The 18,731-nt window shown below is 43.2% G+C and overlaps 1 protein-coding gene across 1 annotated transcript in view; it reads right to left on the bottom strand.

Moving 5' to 3' along the window:
* Positions 1-18,731, bottom strand: part of LOC124787768 (dynein beta chain, ciliary-like) — an 834,683-nt gene that overhangs the window by 706,315 nt on the left and 109,637 nt on the right. The window contains exon 5 of the mRNA XM_047254657.1: positions 3,479-3,618. Coding sequence (XP_047110613.1) covers positions 3,479-3,618 — 140 coding nt within the window. The remainder of the gene's footprint in view (positions 1-3,478; positions 3,619-18,731) is intronic.

Here is an 18,731-nt window from a genome sequence, read left to right as displayed (position 1 = left end):
ATCTCCGAAATTACTATCTTGTGATCTGAGTCTATATCTGCTCTTCAGTATGCCTTACAATCTAATGTCCTGAAATCTCTGTCTGATTATGACGTAGTCCAGCTGGTGTCTTACCGTTTACCCGAGTCTTTTCCAAGTATACCTTCTGCTTTTACTGGTTTTGAACAGTGAGTTCACTTGCTGAAATATATTGCAGAACTTAAGTAACCTTTCTTCTCTCTCATTTATAATACCAAGCCCATTTGCCATATATTGCTTCTACGAGAGATGACCAGAAAGTAATGCACCGCATTTTTTTCTTCAACAATTCTTTATTGCACATAATGAGAATTACACACGCGAAAGAATGGTGTTTCATCTACACATCCAATTTTTCCACGTAGTCTCCATCCCATTCTATGGCCTTCCTCCAGCGCGAAACAAGGGCATGTATGCCCTGTAGGTACCAATCCATGTCCAGGTGGCGGAGCCAGTGCTTCACTGTGTGAACTTCCTTTGCTGATTGACAGATTCAGCGCCAACTGTCTCTTCGTAATGCGTCTGTCCTCTCGAATGACAACATCAGCTAGCTGCAACACGTCTGATGTGATAGCCGTGGATGGTCTTCCCGACCGCTGCAAATCGTGGAGCTCCACCAAAGCGCCTTCTGATGACCTCAGCCTCCGTGTCCACCGACTAACTATACTTCTGTCGACAGCAAATGCCCCATAGACTTTCCACAAGCGTTTGTGAATATTCCCAGCAGTTTCTTTCTGTGCAGCGATAAATTCAATAACGGCACGTTGCTTGTAACGTACATCATCTACAGACGCCATTTTGAAACTGTCCTGCAGCTTCGCTATCTGTCGGAAGTGACGGAAACTTGACGCACTCACTCAGGAGGCTTCAAATAATTCATACGTAACGTTTCGCATTCGTAGCACTGTTTTCGGCTGAGAAAAAAAATCGGTGTATTACTTTCTGGGCAATCCTCGTATTGCAATCGCACTCTAATCCCTTATGATTGTTAGATCATCATCACCCTTTACGTACTGAATTACTTGTTCAGCATCCTCATATACTTTCTCCATCTCTTCATCTTCTACTAGTGACTTCGGCACGTATGCTCGTACTTGGACTATTGTTGTCCATATCGTTTTGCTGCCGATTTTGAACTATTCACAGTAGCTTGATTTCTGTCCTACCTTTCCATTCATAAGGAATACTATTCCTGTTCCTGATATTAACCCTTTATTCGTCTAACTAGAAATCCTTATGTTCTTTCCATTAGATTTCACTGGCCCTCTCTATATCGAGACGGAACCACTGCACTTTTCTTTTCATATTTTCTAGTTTCCATACACATTCAAACTTCTAACGTGCCGCGCTCCAACTGCCGCTCGTTACCCATTTGTTGGTCATCTCCCCCTTGACAGTCTTCTCTCGGAGATCCAAATATGAAACTAATACGGAATTTTTTTGCCAGTAGAGAGATCACCATGAGACTTTTTCAATTACAAACCACATCTAGTGTGAATATACACTCCTGGAAATTGAAATAAGAACACCGTGAATTCATTGTCCCAGGAAGGGGAAACTTTATTGACACATTCCTGGGGTCAGATACATCACATGATCACACTGACAGAACCACAGGCACATAGACACAGGCAACAGAGCATGCACAATGTCGGCACTAGTACAGTGTATATCCACCTTTCGCAGCAATGCAGGCTGCTATTCTCCCATGGAGACGATCGTAGAGATGCTGGATGTAGTCCTGTGGAACGGCTTGTCATGCCATTTCCACCTGGCGCCTCAGTTGGACCAGCGTTCGTGCTGGACGTGCAGACCGCGTGAGACGACGCTTCATCCAGTCCCAAACATGCTCGATGGGGGACAGATCCGGAGATCTTGCTGGCCAGGGTAGTTGACTTACACCTTCTAGAGCACGTTGGGTGGCACGGGATACATGCGGACGTGCATTGTCCTGTTGGAACAGCAAGTTCCCTTGCCGGTCTAGGAATGGTAGAACGATGGGTTCGATGACGGTTTGGATGTACCGTGCACTATTCAGTGTCCCCTCGACGATCACCAGTGGTGTACGGCCAGTGTAGGAGATCGCTCCCCACACCATGATGCCGGGTGCCTCGGTCGTATGCAGTCCTGATTGTGGCGCTCACTTGCACGGCGCCAAACACGCATACGACCATCATTGGCACCAAGGCAGAAGCGACTCTCATCGCTGAAGACGACACGTCTCCATTCGTCCCTCCATTCACGCCTGTCGCGACACCACTGGAGGCGGGCTGCACGATGTTGGGGCGTGAGCGGAAGACGGCCTAACGGTTTGCGGGACCGTAGCCCAGCTTCATGGAGACGGTTGCGAATGGTCCTCGCCGATACCCCAGGAGCAACAGTGTCCCTAATTTGCTGGGAAGTGGCGGTGCGGTCCCCTACGGCACTGCGTAGGATCCTACGGTCTTGGCGTGCATCCGTGCGTCGCTGCGGTCCGGTCCCAGGTCGACGGGCACGTGCACCTTCCGCCGACCACTGGCGACAACATCGATGTGCTGTGGAGACCTCACGCCCCACGTGTTGAGCAATTCGGCGGTACGTCCACCCGGCCTCCCGCATGCCCACTATACGCCCTCGCTCAAAGTCCGTCAACTGCACATACGGTTCACGTCCACGCTGTCGCGGCATGCTACCAGTGTTAAAGACTGCGATGGAGCTCCGTATGCCACGGCAAACTGGCTGACACTGACGGCGGCGGTGCACAAATGCTGCGCAGCTAGCGCCATTCGACGGCCAACACCGCGGTTCCTGGTGTGTCCGCTGTGCCGTGCGTGTGATCATTGCTTGTACAGCCCTCTCGCAGTGTCCGGAGCAAGTATGGTGGGTCTGACACACCGGTGTCAATGTGTTCTTTTTTCCATTTCCAGGAGTGTACATTATGTGTCTTTAATGCATTGGTTTGCTTTGCCTACTGCATCCTCATTCTGTTGATCACTGCTGATTCTTCCGCCTTTTACGGGTAGTTTCCCACCCTAACGATGGGAGTGAGCCCAGACCTTTGACAAGGCCGGTGCCAAAACGAAGAAGACTCCTTATAACAAAAGTATTCAAAAGTCCTCGGCCACCATTGCTTATGGTATTTATTCATGATTTTAACCAGTGGCTGAAATGGAATCAGGGAGTCATAACGTTTTGACTACTAGTCAAAGTCGCCACAACTAGATCTTTTCTACTAGCTCATTCCGCAAATGAATTGATATCTGACTTACATTATTGCGCAACACGTACCAATAGAATAAATACAAAATTCCATAGATATAAACGCTAACTCTGTGCCATACCGATAAGTTTCTCAGCGGAAACAGCCCTGAAAAAAATTCGTAAGAAAAATTAATTTTGTTTTCCCGTTTTCAGGGGCGAGCACCGATCACACAGAGGAACATTGCACCAAAATGCGGCAGGACAAACTGACAGCACTTACCTGCGGAAGGCGTGGGGTGGTGGCCGGCGCCAAAGGCTTGTGACGAGTCCTCGCTGAGCACGTCGTTGATCTGCGTCGCCCACTTTATGATAACGCCCTCAATGGCGCTCTTCAGGTACAGGTCCACCACGTCGCCGCCGCTGTAGACAAAGGAGTTTTTGGTATTTCCTGGACCACGGACGCTTGTTATTTTGTATCTGCTCTTATATATGTATGTGCTCTCTTTCTCTCTCTCTCTCTCTCTCTCTCTCTATATATATATATATATATATATATATATATATATATATATATATATATATATATATATATATATATATATGTGTGTGTGTGTGTGTGTGTGTGTGTGGTTCGTCAGGCGCATTTTCTCTGGTGTTTCGGCAGATATTTGCAATTTCGTTTTTGCATTGTGCAGCTGGTGTCAGCCCAAACAATTACTGCTCGTCACGTCTTTCATGCGACGCCCAGTCGACGGGAAGCGTCGGTTCGTTTCAAGTCATAAACAAAATGAAATGATAATTAAATCACGACCCTACGCTGCCGACAGGCGTTGATATACATCAACGGGAACAGTTGAAAATGTGTGCCCCGACCGGGACTCGAACCTGGGATCTCCTTATTACATGGCAGACGCTCTATCCATCCTTTTTTTTTTTGCATTTTGTTCGTTGTTGATCATTATGTTTGGTCGCTGCGGACGTCACGTGACATCCGTTCAAGTTCTTTTGTTGATCCTTCCGTTCAGTTTTTTATTACAGAGGCCAACCAGCTTTCTCACCGAACACGCTGAGCTACCATGCCGGCAGATGTAAGCAGCGACGGACCCATCTGAGCCACCGAGGGGACAGAGGATAGTGCGACTGCAGGGACTTATCCCTTGTACGCTCCCCGTGAGACCCACATTCCCAACTTGATGTCCACACAATACATTCGTAATTTCCCGGCTCATTTCACTCGTTATTCACGGCAGACAATCTTACCGAGCCCCGTAAGAGTTCGGCAATACGCGTGCATCCGCACAGAAGAAGAAGTTCAATGGCCTGATAGTCTTAACTATATGAAAATGGTATGTGTTCTTTCGGACATGTCCGAATGAACAGATACCATCTTCATATATAAACATAATGATTTTTAAAACCATATATTACGTACTCTTTCGGTAGAGACGTCTCAAATTAATCTAGTGCGACATTTGATTGATCGATAGAGGGACAGTAAAACGCAAGGAGTGACGAGTACTGCAGCAGCGACAGCACCGCGCTGACTGCCACCGTCACACAGAAGCGTGCTGCTCAGTCGCTGCTGGAGTACTCGTTATGCCCCACGTTTTTCTGTTTATGTTAATACAAATCGATAAATCGAATACTGCACTAGACTAACCTGGTAGCGCTCTATCGAATGGCCACGTAAAATTACGAATTAAATATCATTTCGTTTAAAACGGGAGACAAACCGACGCATTCTGTCGACGATGGGCTTCGTATGAAAGACTCACGTCAAGCAGAATTTGTTTGGGCTGACAACAAGGAATTAGTTCTTAGTAGTGTAATGCTGACGTTCTTACAGATTTGGATAACTATAATTGTTGTTTAAATAAATGTGTGTTATTTAGGGTACTGCAACTGAGTTTGTGTCCACAGTCCTTCTTTCTGAGCGTAGGTAGCTCGGTTATTTGTTTTTTACAAATCTGACAGCTCACTCAAAATGAGGTTTCAGATTTTTAATTGCGTAAAAACACGTTAATTGTTCATAAATGAACCACCGTACCTTTACTGATAAAATGCCATTGTTTGCTTCTAGTGCAGAAAAACTTCAACAAATAAAGGATGAGCTTAGTAGAACAAGACTGAAAATAGGCCTGGAAATCTGTTGGAATAATAATAGCAGGACAATGTGTAATCAACATACTGAAAAGAAAATAGTACAGATTGAAAATGTAGTCTTGAAACCATTTGAAAAAAAGGAAGAAAGCTCAGTGTTTATAGTCCTTTGCACAAGCTCAGATTTGGGAGGATTGTGAAGGAAACCGGCTTTGCCTTTTTGTTCATGAGATCCAGAAAATATTAGATACAGGCTCCCAGGTAGATGCTATTTTTCTTGACTTCCGGAAGGCGTTCGATACAGTTCCGCACTGTCGCCTGATAAACAAAGTAAGAGCCTACGGAATATCAGACCAGCTGTGTGGCTGGATTGAAGAGTTTTTAGCAAACAGAACACAGCATGTTGTTATCAATGGAGAGACGTCTACAGACGTTAAAGTAACCTCTGGCGTGCCACAGGGGAGTGTTATGGGGCCATTGCTTTTCACAATATATATAAATGACCTAGTAGATAGTGTCGGAAGTTCCATGCGGCTTTTCGCGGATGATGCTGTAGTATACAGAGAAGTTGCAGCATTAGAAAATTGTAGCGAAATGCAGGAAGATCTGCAGCGGATAGGCACTTGGTGCAGGGAGTGGCAACTGACCCTTAACATAGACAAATGTAATGTATTGCGAATACATAGAAAGAAGGATCCTTTATTGTATGATTATATGATAGCGGAACAAACACTGGTAGCAGTTACTTCTGTAAAATATCTGGGAGTATGCATGCGGAACGATTTGACGTGGAATGATCATATAAAATTAATTGTTGGTAAGGCGGGTATCAGGTTGAGATTCATTGGGAGAGTGCATAGAAAATGTAGTCCATCAACAAAGGAGGTGGCTTACAAAACACTCGTTCGACCTATACTTGAGTATTGCTCATCAGTGTGGGATCCGTACCAGATCGGTCTGACGGAGGAGATAGAGAAGATCCAAAGAAGAGCGGCGCGTTTCGTCACAGGGTTATTTGGTAACCGTGATAGCGTTACGGAGATGTTTAATAAACTCAAGTGGCAGACTCTGCAAGAGAGGCGCTCTGCATCGCGGTGTAGCTTGCTCGCCAGGTTTCGAGAGGGTGCGTTTCTGGATGCGGTATCGAATATATTGCTTCCCCCTACTTATACCTCCCGAGGAGATCACGAATGTAAAATTAGAGAGATTAGAGCGCGCACGGAGGCTTTCAGACAGTCGTTCTTCCCGCGAACCATACGCGACTGGAACAGGAAAGGGAGGTAATGACAGTGGAACTGCCCTCCGCCACACACCGTTGGGTGGCTTGCGGAGTATAAATGTAGATGTAGATGTAGAAAGGATCCATCCCGGCATTTGCCTTAAGACATTTAGGGAATCACATAAAATCTAAACCTGGATGGCCGGACGGGAATATGAACTGTAGTTCTCTGGAATGCCAATCTACTGTGCTGACCACTGCGCCTTCTTGCTCGGTGAACAAGGTAACAGTTGCCTGTAATGCCTTTGGTGAACCAAATAGTTTTCAAAATGAAAATCCGACGTGTCTGAAACGGAGAACATAGTCAGTACGTAACACCAGTTTTTACATACTGCATTCGGATATGAGCTGTTAACGTAAAAATCACTGAAACTCGGGAGTTCCTTAGTTACAAGTGTAGAAAAGCGTGATGAAAATTACTCAGTAAGACAGGAAAATAAGCAAAAGGATAAGACAACAAACTGGAGTGGTCGTCGTATTCGTGCTCTATTGAAAATTGAACGGAAGTGGTTGGGACATGTAGCCTGGTGAACAGATAGAAGGGGCATCTGTGGAGAAGTCCAAGATATAAGTAGAGATGACGACCTAATGAAAAATGGTAGGATGACATTGGAAATCATAAAGGAGTTGAATGAATACTGACAAGCGGCACCCGAAATAGGTTGCTCTCTGACACAGTCGAAACTCTGCTTGGTGAAAGAAGGGTGAAAATGGACACTTATATTGTGCTTGGTGGTAACACTGAATAGTTTCCGAGAAAATAACAAAGTCTTGATGCTACTGCTTCAATTCGCAAGCGCGGTGTTATACCAACCGAGCTGGTACGGTAGTAACTAGGAGCAAAGTTTCGAATTTTTGTACTCCGTGTTCAAATCTGATGTTATATTGTCATTTTTTTCGTTTTATTGTCGCAGAAGTATGCAACTTCAATGGGATCAGTATTTTACTGATGTCGAGAAACAATGGAACTTTTTGCGAAAGAAATAAGTATTTCAAATCTTACTAAAATTAGATTTTATCATCACAAATCTTACATAATGTTATGTAACTAATAGTAATGGAAATTAAATACATATAAATTCCAGTATATTAATTTTTGCTTTAATATTTGCTCTTATACATCAAGAGAACCAGTGTATTCCGAAGCCACAGTCACATTCTTTAATGCGAATAGCATTAGGGAAAGCAACTTCGTTAACGTAGCCAAATACCTCGCGATCTGGCGATAATTTCACGGCAAACTAAACGTATCAAAGCATTTCCTACAAAACTGAAGGCTGCGATTGATTTCTGATCCCGGCGTACATTTTATTACTTGCAACGCTTCCGTTTGCTGTTGGGTGAGAATAGGGCACTTCTGCAATGGAGGAATGTATTTTCTCACCTGTCAGTAAAATTATACGTCGTAAGGTTGACAGAACGGCATACACTTTGACAGAATTACTTCTAACACGTCGATATTCCGGTTTCATCGACAACCAGACCGTCGTATAACGAGGGATTGGTTCTGAGTACTATGGGACTTAACTGCTGAGGTCATCAGTCCCATAGAACTTAGAACTACTTAAACCTAACCAACCTAAGGACATCACACACATCCATGCCCGAGGCAGGATTCGAACCTGCGACCGTAGCGGTCGTGCGGTTCCAGACTGCAGAGCCTACAACCGCTCGGCCACTACGGCCGGCTTATAACGAGGGATAGCTTTGCACAGCCCACAAATCAATAATGTGCAGAAGCGGCTACATTTTACGTAAGGTCGCGAAACTCCATCCAAAACTTTACGACAGATTCGTCTCAACTGGTTGACAGTTATTTCTGTAAGATTCTCAACTCAAAAGATAACATTATCTTACTTGAGACGTGATACATTCTGTTTAATCGGTACTTTTATCAAAACTAAGGTTAAATTCAAGAATTATACTGGGGGTTTGAAGTTGAAAGAATCTTACTGTTCCCAATTGTTCATCAAATGGAAGCTTGTCATTGGCGCTGCTGTCCTTAGTGACACGATGCTGCAGAATTCCGTGTTTCCCTATGAATGAATTGCACCAGGTGTTCCATGCATTGAATTCAAAAGTTTCTAATGCTAATGAGGCTGCTGCAGTCATTGCCCGCTAGCTACCACAGTGCTCGTGTAGTAACAACATGTCCATTGTTTCTAACTTCTGTAAAACAATCTAACACACATGAATCGATCATTTGATATATATCTCTATTCGATCGTCTGCTTGTCATTTTGGTCTTCCATCGCGGTAGCTGTTTCGTATTTGTGGGCTTGCGCACTCGTATACTGCTCAGTGCGAATTAACACTTTCCGGAAAACTGTTACTAACAGTTTTTGTTTGTCTCCAAGAATGTCATGTCTGGATTAAGTCGCGAACTGTACACTTTCCGATTAAAATATGCTCTTGTCGGCCTATGTCATGCAACAAAATGCCCCTCATAGATGTTATTCAGGGAAGTATAGGGCCCTGTTGTGACAACAGCCGACGCGCTCGTGTGTGTTCGCCATCATCATAGCAGCTGACAGCATACGTTACGAGCGTCCCAGGTGCCTTCGAAGCGTGTACTGTGGCTGCTGTCCGGGCACATGAGCGTGTTGGCTGTTGTCACTATAGGCCCCAGTACTTCGCTGAATAACATCTATGAGGGGCATTTTGTTGCTTGACACAAGCCGACAAGAGCATATTTTAATCGGAAATTTTATTGTTCGTGACTTAACATAGACATAATTGAAGATGGTCTTTTTATCAGTTGACGACGGTTTTTTATCAACTGAGAAGGGCTGAAAACTTACCTAACTGAAATCTGGTTTCGCAGAACAGAGCGGATCAGGTTGTGGAAAGGGGCCAAGGTAATTTACTGTTAGTTATACAAGAACATACACACTGTATTCCTCGAACCAAGCCGGCCGGGGTGGCCGAACGGCTACAGTCTGGAACCGCACGACCTATACGGTCGCAGGTTCGAATCCTGCCTCTGGCATGGGTGTGTGTGATGGCCTTAGGTTAGTTAGGTTTAAGTAGTTCTGAGTTCTAGGGGGCTGTTGACCTCAGAAGTTAAGTCCCATAGTGCTCAGAGCCATTTGAACCTCGAACCAATGCACAGTTTTTCCTTTAAAACAACAAACAGCAATTCACGGCTGAGTAACGGCTGAAGGTCTTTCTTAAGTGAAATTAAAATACCTTCTCGGCTAAAGGCCGAAATAATATTTCAGATAAGCTAAGGAAATTCTTTATAATATTTCAGATCAGCTAAGGAAATTCTTTAAAAGTCAAGCGTTTACAAATTTCGGCTAAAGGCCAACTAAAATTCAAATTAATTCTTCGGCTGAAAGCCCAATAAAATTTTTTAAACATAATAAAAGAGAGGCTTTAAAAATAAGCGTTTACGCAGTACAACAGAAAAACAAGTTAGGAAAACTTGAAGTATCTTGTCGGCTGCAGGCCCAAACAATTACTCCAAATAATTAAAGACAACCTTAAGATAAACATTTACAGAGCACGGTTGAAGGCCGTTTTATGAATTCGAGATAATTAAAGAGAAACCTTACAGACAAGGATTTTTATATTAAAGCCAGAATTCAAGATAATTAAAGAGAAACCTAACAGACAAGGATTTATATATTAAAACCACAGATTTTGAAACAAAGTCGGCTGAAGGCCTAAATACAGAGCAACAATAATTTTTAAAGAAACACGGCTGAAGGCCTAATCTTAAAGCTGTTATGAAGTTCGGCTGAAGGCCATATACTAAACATAAAAAGAGACAATAGTAATACACGGCTGAAGGCCTGGCACAGTACCTGCGACCAAATAAAATGACAATCACAAACAACAAACAGTGGTGCTCAGAAGTGTTCCAAAGGTCAGCCTGGGGAGAAAAGTCTAACAACAGTTTAGCTGAGACAGGCAGCCAAGCGTAAACTAAACAATCGGGTGGCAACACGACCTAGGGACGGCCGAAGAACCAACCAACAAACTAATCAATTCCCTCTATTGCAACTGACCAACTGCGTATTTCAGTGCGCAGACAGCATTCATCTGCTCATTGGGAATCACAGAAGCTACACACTTGCACAAGAACTCGCACAGTCGTAAAAGCAATCACTGTGGAACAACACGAACGAATCAATTCGACACACAGTTTCCACAAGCAGTCGGCGACCAAATACACGTCGACCGATGAGACGAGCGACCGAACGACCAACTCAGGTCGTTTCCACTCAAGTTACGTGTGTCAGCAACGGTCGGGCGAGTCTTGGCTGTCCGAAGCTGACCGCAGCTCCAATCCCACTCAACTCGATGACCGTTCGGAATTCGGAGACACGGCGACCCGGGCACCCTGGCTCGGACCCAACCATGCAGAGGTAACTCTTGCCCATTGGCCACGACATCTCTGCACAAGGAAGGAACCGACCCACGTCCGGCAAGATGACCAAGTGACGAGGTCCAGAAACGGTGAAAAGACCAACTACACGTCGCCCGATGAGACGACCGACCGAACGACCGACCAACGGTCGCCCCTCTCCAATCTCCCTCCGTCGGACAGTTCATGTGTGTCGCCAGCCGTCGGCGAGCACTGGCTGTCCGCACCTCACTGGCGCTCCGTCCCCGACTGCTGCCGCGTCTCGACCGAGCTCCCCACTGAACTCCCGACACACGACGACCCGGAAATACTCGACGTCGCTCGAGAGATAGTAGGACGGTGCACTTATCGATAAGCGCTGCTGCTGCCACTCACGGACAAGGAAACCAGCGCCTAGTGACGCCGATATATCGAATTAAAACAAAAACGAGGCAACAGAACCATAAAAAAGGATGACGAGCAATAAACGGCATGAGCGCGAACCGCGCACGGCTCACTAGCCACCCCAATTGTTACCCTGCGGCATTCTGTAACGTATGACACAGCATTTATATTTGCACCAGAAGATGCAACTTAAAAGTTGCGAAACCGGTTGTGTGAGTTTATAATTGATCTGAACAAATACAGCTGCTGCGGACTATTGGACATTTTACGTAAATTGAAGGTGGAGGGGGGAGAAAGGAAAGGGATTACTGATGTCAGTTGCATCGGGACATTACGCGGAACCAGCGGCGACGAGTGAATTATGTACCGGACTGGGACTCGAACCGGAACCCCTGCGTGTCAATTAGAGGCGCCGACGACTCAGTTAATGGGAGACGGAAGGCAATTTTTATCCCTATTCTGCCAATGCTATTTTACCCTTTGAATTTTTTTTACTGCATATATATATATATCATTGTTTTATCACTGGTAGTTCGTTTGATAAGTGTACCTATTCAAAGGGTAAAATAGCATTGGCAGAATAGGGATAAAAATTGCCATCCGTCTCCCATTAACTGAGTCGTCGGCGCGTATATATATATATGCCTCAATTTACAAGTAAAATGAACATAATACCTCTTATGGCTTTTAAGAAAAAAATTTATTCTTTCACCAGTAAAATTTAACTTCTTTTGGTACATTAATTAGCATAACCCCTCCTGAACCATGGACCTTGCCGTTGGTGGTGAGGCTTGCGTGCCTCAGCGATACAGATGGCCGTACCGTAGGTGCAACCACAACGGAGGGGTACCTGTTGAGAGACCAGGCAAACATGTGGTTCCTGAAGAGGGGCAGCAGCGTTTCCAGTAGTTGCAGGGGCAACAGTCTGGATGATCGACTGATCTGGCCTTGTAACATTAACCAAAACGGCCTTGCTGTGCTGGTACTGCGAACGGCTGAAAGCAAGGGGAAACTACAGCCGTAATTTTTCCCGAGGACATGCAGCTTTACTGTATGATTAAATGATGATGGCGTCCTCTTGGGTAAAATATTCCGGAGGTAAAATAGTCCCCCATTCGGATCTCCGGGCGGGGACTACTCAGGAGGACGTCGTTATCAGGAGAAAGAAAACTGGCGTTCTACGGATCGGAGCGTGGAATGTATGATCCCTTAATCGGGCAGGTAGGTTAGAAAATTTAAAAAGGGAAATGGATAGGTTAAAGTTAGATGTAGTGGGAATTAGTGAAGTTTGGTGGCAGGAGGAACAAGACTTTTGGTCAGGTGAACACAGGGTTATAAATACAAAATCAAATAGGGGTAATGCAGGATTAGGTTTAATAATGAATAAAAAAATAGGAGTGCGGGTTAGCTACTACAAACAGCATAGTGAACGCATTATTGTGGCCAAGATAGACACAAAGCCCATGCCTACTACAGTAGTACAAGTTTATATGCCAACTAGCTCTGCAGATGATGAAGAAATAGATGAAATGTATGACGAGATAAAAGAAATTATTCAGGTAGTGAAGGGAGACGAAAATTTAATAGTCATGGGTGACTGGAATTCGTCAGTAGGAAAAGGGAGAGAAGGAAACATAGTAGGTGAATATGGGTTGGGGGGAAGGAATGAAAGAGGAAGCCGCCTTGTAGAATTTTGCACAGAGCATAACTTAATCATAGCTAACACTTGGTTCAAGAATCATAAAAGAAGGTTGTATACCTGGAAGAATTCTGGAGATACTAAAAGGTATCTGATAGATTATATAATGGTAAGACAGAGATTTAGGAACCAGGTTTTAAATTGTAAGACATTTCCTGGGGCAGATGTGGATTCTGACCACAATCTATTGGTTACGAACTGCAGATTGAAACTGAAGAAACTGCAAAAAGGTGGGAACTTAAGGAGATGGGACCTGGATAAACTGAAAGAACCAGAGGTTGTAGAGAGTTTCAGGGAGAGCATAAGGGAACAATTGACAGGAATGGGGGAAAGAAATACAGTAGAAGAAGAATGGGTAGCTCTGAGGGATGAAGTAGTGAAGGCAGCAGACGATCAAGTAGGTAAAAAGACGAGGACTAATAGAAATCCTTGGGTAACAGAAGAAATATTGAATTTAATTGATGAAAGGAGAAAATATAAAAATGCAGTAAATGAAGCAGGCAAAAAGGAATACAAACGTCTCAAAAATGAGATCGACAGGAAGTGCAAAATGGCTAAGCAGGGATGGCTAGAGGACAAATGTAACGATGTAGAGGCTTGTCTCACTAGGGGTAAGATAGATACTGCCTACAGGAAAATTAAAGAGACCTTTGGAGAGAAGAGAACCACTTGTATGAATATCAAGAGCTCAGATGGCAACCCAGTTCTAAGCAAAGAAGGGAAGGCAGAAAGGTGGAAGGAGTATATAGAGCGTTTATACAAGGGCGATGTACTTGAGGACAATATCAAAGAAATGGAAGAGGATGTAGATGAAGACGAAATGGGAGATAAGATACTGCATGAAGAGTTTGACAGAGCACTGAAAGATCTGAGTCGAAACAAGGCCCCAGGGGTAGACAACATTCCATTAGAACTACTGATGGTCTCGGGAGAGCCAGTCATGACAAAACTCTACCATCCGGTGAGCACGATGTATGAGACAGGCGAAATACCCTCAGACTTCAAGAAGAATATAATAATTCCAATCCCAAAGAAAGCAGGTGTTGACAGATGTGAAAATTACCGAACTATCAGTTTAATAAGTCACAGCTGCAAAATACTAACGCGAATTCTTTACAGACGAATGGAAAAACTGGTAGAAGCCAACCTCGGGGAAGATCAGTTTGGATTCCGTAGAAATGTTGGAACACGTGAGGCAATACTGACCTTACGTCTTATCTTAGATGAAAGATTAAGAAAAGGCAAACCTACGTTTCTAGCATTTGTAGACTTAGAGAAAGCTTTTGACAATGTTAACTGGAATACTCTCTTTCAAATTCTGAAGGTGGCAGGTATAAAATACAGGGAGCGAAAGGCTATTTACAATTTGTACAGAAAGCAGATGGCAGTTATAAGAGTCGAGGGGCATGAAAGGGAAGCAGTGGTTGGGAAAGGAGTGAGACAGGGTTGTAGCCTCTCCCCGATGTTATTCAATCTGTATATTGAGCAAGCAGTAAAGGAAACAAAAGAAAAATTCGGAGTAGGTATTAAAATTCATGGAGAAGAAGTAAAAACTTTGAGGTTCACCGATGACATTGTAATTCTGTCAGAGACAGCAAAGGACTTGGAAGAGCAGTTGAACGGAATGGACAGTGTCTTGAAAAGAGGATATAAGATGAACATCAACAAAAGCAAAACGAGGATAATGGAATGTAGTCAAATTAAGTCGGGTGATGCTGAAGGAATTAGATTAGGAAATGAGACACTTAAAGTAGTAAAGGAGTTTTGCTATTTAGGGAGTAAAATAACTGATGATGGTCGAATTAGAGAGGATATAAAATGTAGACTGGCAATGGCAAGGAAAGCGTTTCTCAAGAAGAGAAATTTGTTAGCATCGAGTGTAGATTTAAGTGTCAGGAAGTCGTTTCTGAGAGTATTTGTATGGAGTGTAGCCATGTATGGAAGTGAAACATGGACGATAACTAGTTTGGACAAGAAGAGAATAGAAGCTTTCAAAATGTGGTGCTACAGAAGAATGCTGAAGATAAGGTGGGTAGATCACGTAACTAATGAGGAGGTATTGAATAGGATTGGGGAGAAGAGAAGTTTTTGGCACAACTTGACTAGAAGAAGGGAACAGTTGGTAGGACATGTTTTGAGGCATCAAGGGATCACAAATTTAGCATTGGAGGGCAGCGTGGAGGGTAAAAATCGTTGAGGGAGACCAAGAGATGAATACACTAAGCAGATTCAGAAGGATGTAGGTTGCAGTAGGTACTGGGAGTTGAATAATCTTGCACAGGATAGAGTAGCTTGGAGAGCTGCATCAAAACAGTCTCAGGACTGAAGATCACAACAACAACAATTAGTATAAAGCAGTTTCTGATTTTGTGGTGGTTCTCAAATTACTTGTAATAACTTATTACCATCTGCAGTACACATTGACCAAGTTTCATGTGTCTAACCCCATTAGTTTAATAAATAATGGTACCTGAAAACCGGTTGTGTCAGTTTATAATTGATCTAAACAAATACAGCTGCTGCGGACTATTGGACATTTTATGTAAATTGAAGGTGGAGGGGGGAGAAAGGAAAGGAAAGGGATAACTGATGTCAGTTGCATCGGGACATTACGCGGAACCAGCGGCGACGAGTGAATTATGTACCGGACTGGGATTCGAACCGGAACCCCTGCGTGTCAATTAGAGGCGCCGACGACTCAGTTAATGGGAGACGGAAGGCAATTTTATCCCTATTCTGCCAATGCTATTTTACCCTTTGAATGGGTACATTTATCAAACGAACTATAAGTGATAAAACAATGAAATTTTTACTGCATATATATATATATATATATATATATATATATATATATATATATATATGCCACAATTTACAAGTATAATGAACATAATACCTCTTATGGCTTTTAAGAAAAAAATTATTCTTTCTCTAGCAAAATTTAACTTTTTTTGGCACATTAATTAGTATAAAACAGTTTCCGATCGTTTGGTGGTTCTCAAATTACTTGTAATAACTTATTACCATCTGCAGTACACATTGACCAAGTTTCATGTGTCTAACCCCATTAGTTTAATAAATAATGGTACCTGAAAACCGGTTGTGTCAGTTTATAATTGATCTAAACAAATACAGCTGCTGCGGACTATTGGACATTTTATGTAAATTGAAGGTGGAGGGGGGAGAAAGGAAAGGAAAGGGATAACTGATGTCAGTTGCATCGGGACATTACGCGGAACCAGCGGCGACGAGTGAATTATGTACCGGACTGGGATTCGAACCGGAACCCCTGCGTGTCAATTAGAGGCGCCGACGACTCAGTTAATGGGAGACGGAAGGCAATTTTATCCCTATTCTGCCAATGCTATTTTACCCTTTGAATGGGTACATTTATCAAACGAACTATAAGTGATAAAACAATGAAATTTTTACTGCATATATATATATATATATATATATATATATATATATATATATATATATATATGCCACAATTTACAAGTATAATGAACATAATACCTCTTATGGCTTTTAAGAAAAAAATTATTCTTTCTCTAGCAAAATTTAACTTTTTTTGGCACATTAATTAGTATAAAACAGTTTCCGATCGTTTGGTGGTTCTCAAATTACTTGTAATAACTTATTACCATCTGCAGTACACATTGACCAAATTTCATGTGTCTAACCCCATTAGTTTAACAAATAGTGGTACCTGAAAACCGGTTGTGTGAGTTTATAATTGATCTGAACAAATACAGCGGCTGCGGACTATTGGACATTTATGTAAATTGAAGGTGGAGGGGGGAGAAAGGAAAGGAAAGGGATTTCCGATGTCAGCTGCATCGGGACATAACGCGGAACCAGCGGCGACGAGTAAATTATGTACTGGACCGGGATTCGAACTGGAACTGCTGCGTGTCAATTAGATGTGCCGACGACTCAGTTATGGGAGACGGAAGGCAATTCTTATCCCTATTCTGCCAATGCTATTTTACCCTTTGAAATAGGTACACTTATCAAACGAACTATAAGTGATAAAACAATGAAATTTTTACTGCATATATATACATATACAAATATATATATATATATATATATATATATATATATATATATATATATATATATATATATATGCCACAATTTACAAGTAAAATGAACATAATACCTCTTATGGCTTTTAAGAAAAAAGTTATTCTTTCTCTAGTAAAATTTAACTTTTTTTGGTACTTTAATTAGTATAAAACAGTTTCTGATTGTATGGGGGTTCTCAAATTACTTGTAATAACTTATTTCCATCTGCACTACAAATTGACCAAATTTCATGTGTCAAACTCCATTAGTTTAACAAACAATGGTACCTGAAAGTAAAAAAAAAAAACTGTTGTTTTGAGGAAAATCCGTTTAAAGTTTAATACTGCAATTCTAGTATAGTTATTGATGAGAATTACTGACCACTAATATTTTCCTGCACCGTACTGAGCATCATATGAATCATACTGATCTTCTTTTCTTCTCTCGGTCCCTCTTCTTTTCTGTCTGGCTTCCCTTGTGAATATTAAATTAGCAATATCTGCTTTGCAGATTCTCTCTTTATCTGTTTGCACCATGGATTTTTCAGTATTTCCACTAGATTTTATTCCCAATAATTCCAACACATCCATTTTTCTAATTACACCATCACTGAGGCATAAAATAGCATCATAAACACCAAATTTGAGGGTTGTCAGCTTTCGGTATCCGGTTCCAAATGACATACGACCATTAACGCCCGAAAACAATAACAAACACGATCGGAAAAACGAGTATCGATAGTATATACAGGGTAGGAAACATTGAAGCGATAAAACAATAGAAGCATGAAATAATATTGTATTGTATTGTATTGCATGTTAACCGGGGACTTAGAAACGACGGAGGGTCTCCGTCCCCGCCGCAGCCGCAGTGGTCCACAACACCACGACGACTACGGCAGCCCCTCTCCCCCCCTCCGCCGCAGCACACCGAACCCAGGGTTATTGTGCGGTTCGGCTCCCCGGTGGACCCCCAAGGGAACGTCTCACACCAGACGATTGTAACCCCTATGTTTACGTGGTAGAGTAATGGTAGTGTACGCGTACGTGGAGAACTAGTTTGCGCAGCAATCGCCGACATAGTATAACTGAGGCGGAGTAAGGGGAACCAACCCGCCGAGGCAGATGGAAAACCGCCTAAAAACCATCCACAGACTGGCCGGTTCACTGGACCTCGACACAAGTTCGCCGGGCGGATTCGTGCCGGGGACCCGGCGCTCCTTCCCGCCCTTAAAAGCCGTGCGTTAGACCGCACGGCCAACCCGGCCGGCACGGAAAAAAAAAAAAAGTTCAAATGTGTGGGAAATCTTGTGGGAATTAACTGCTAAGGTCATCAGTCCCTAAGCTTACACACTGGTTAACCTAAATTATCCTAAGGACAAACACACACACCCATGCCCGAGGGAGGACTCGAACCTCCGCCGGGACCAGCCGCACAGTCCATGACTGCAGCGGCTGAGACCGCTCGGCTAATCCCGCGCGGCGCGGGCATGAAATAATATACAAGAAGTAAAAGAACACTGTGCGTTATCTCTGCATGGCGCAAAAAGGAAGGCGTGGCATTTAAATGTCAGATTGTACAGAGCGCCAGGAAAACCATCATATCTCACGAAAAAATGGTCGTAG

Source organism: Schistocerca piceifrons, chromosome 3 (assembly GCF_021461385.2).
Source record: "Schistocerca piceifrons isolate TAMUIC-IGC-003096 chromosome 3, iqSchPice1.1, whole genome shotgun sequence".
In the NCBI taxonomy this organism is placed as follows: domain Eukaryota; kingdom Metazoa; phylum Arthropoda; class Insecta; order Orthoptera; family Acrididae; genus Schistocerca; species Schistocerca piceifrons.
This window is presented reverse-complemented; position numbering and strand designations above follow the sequence as displayed.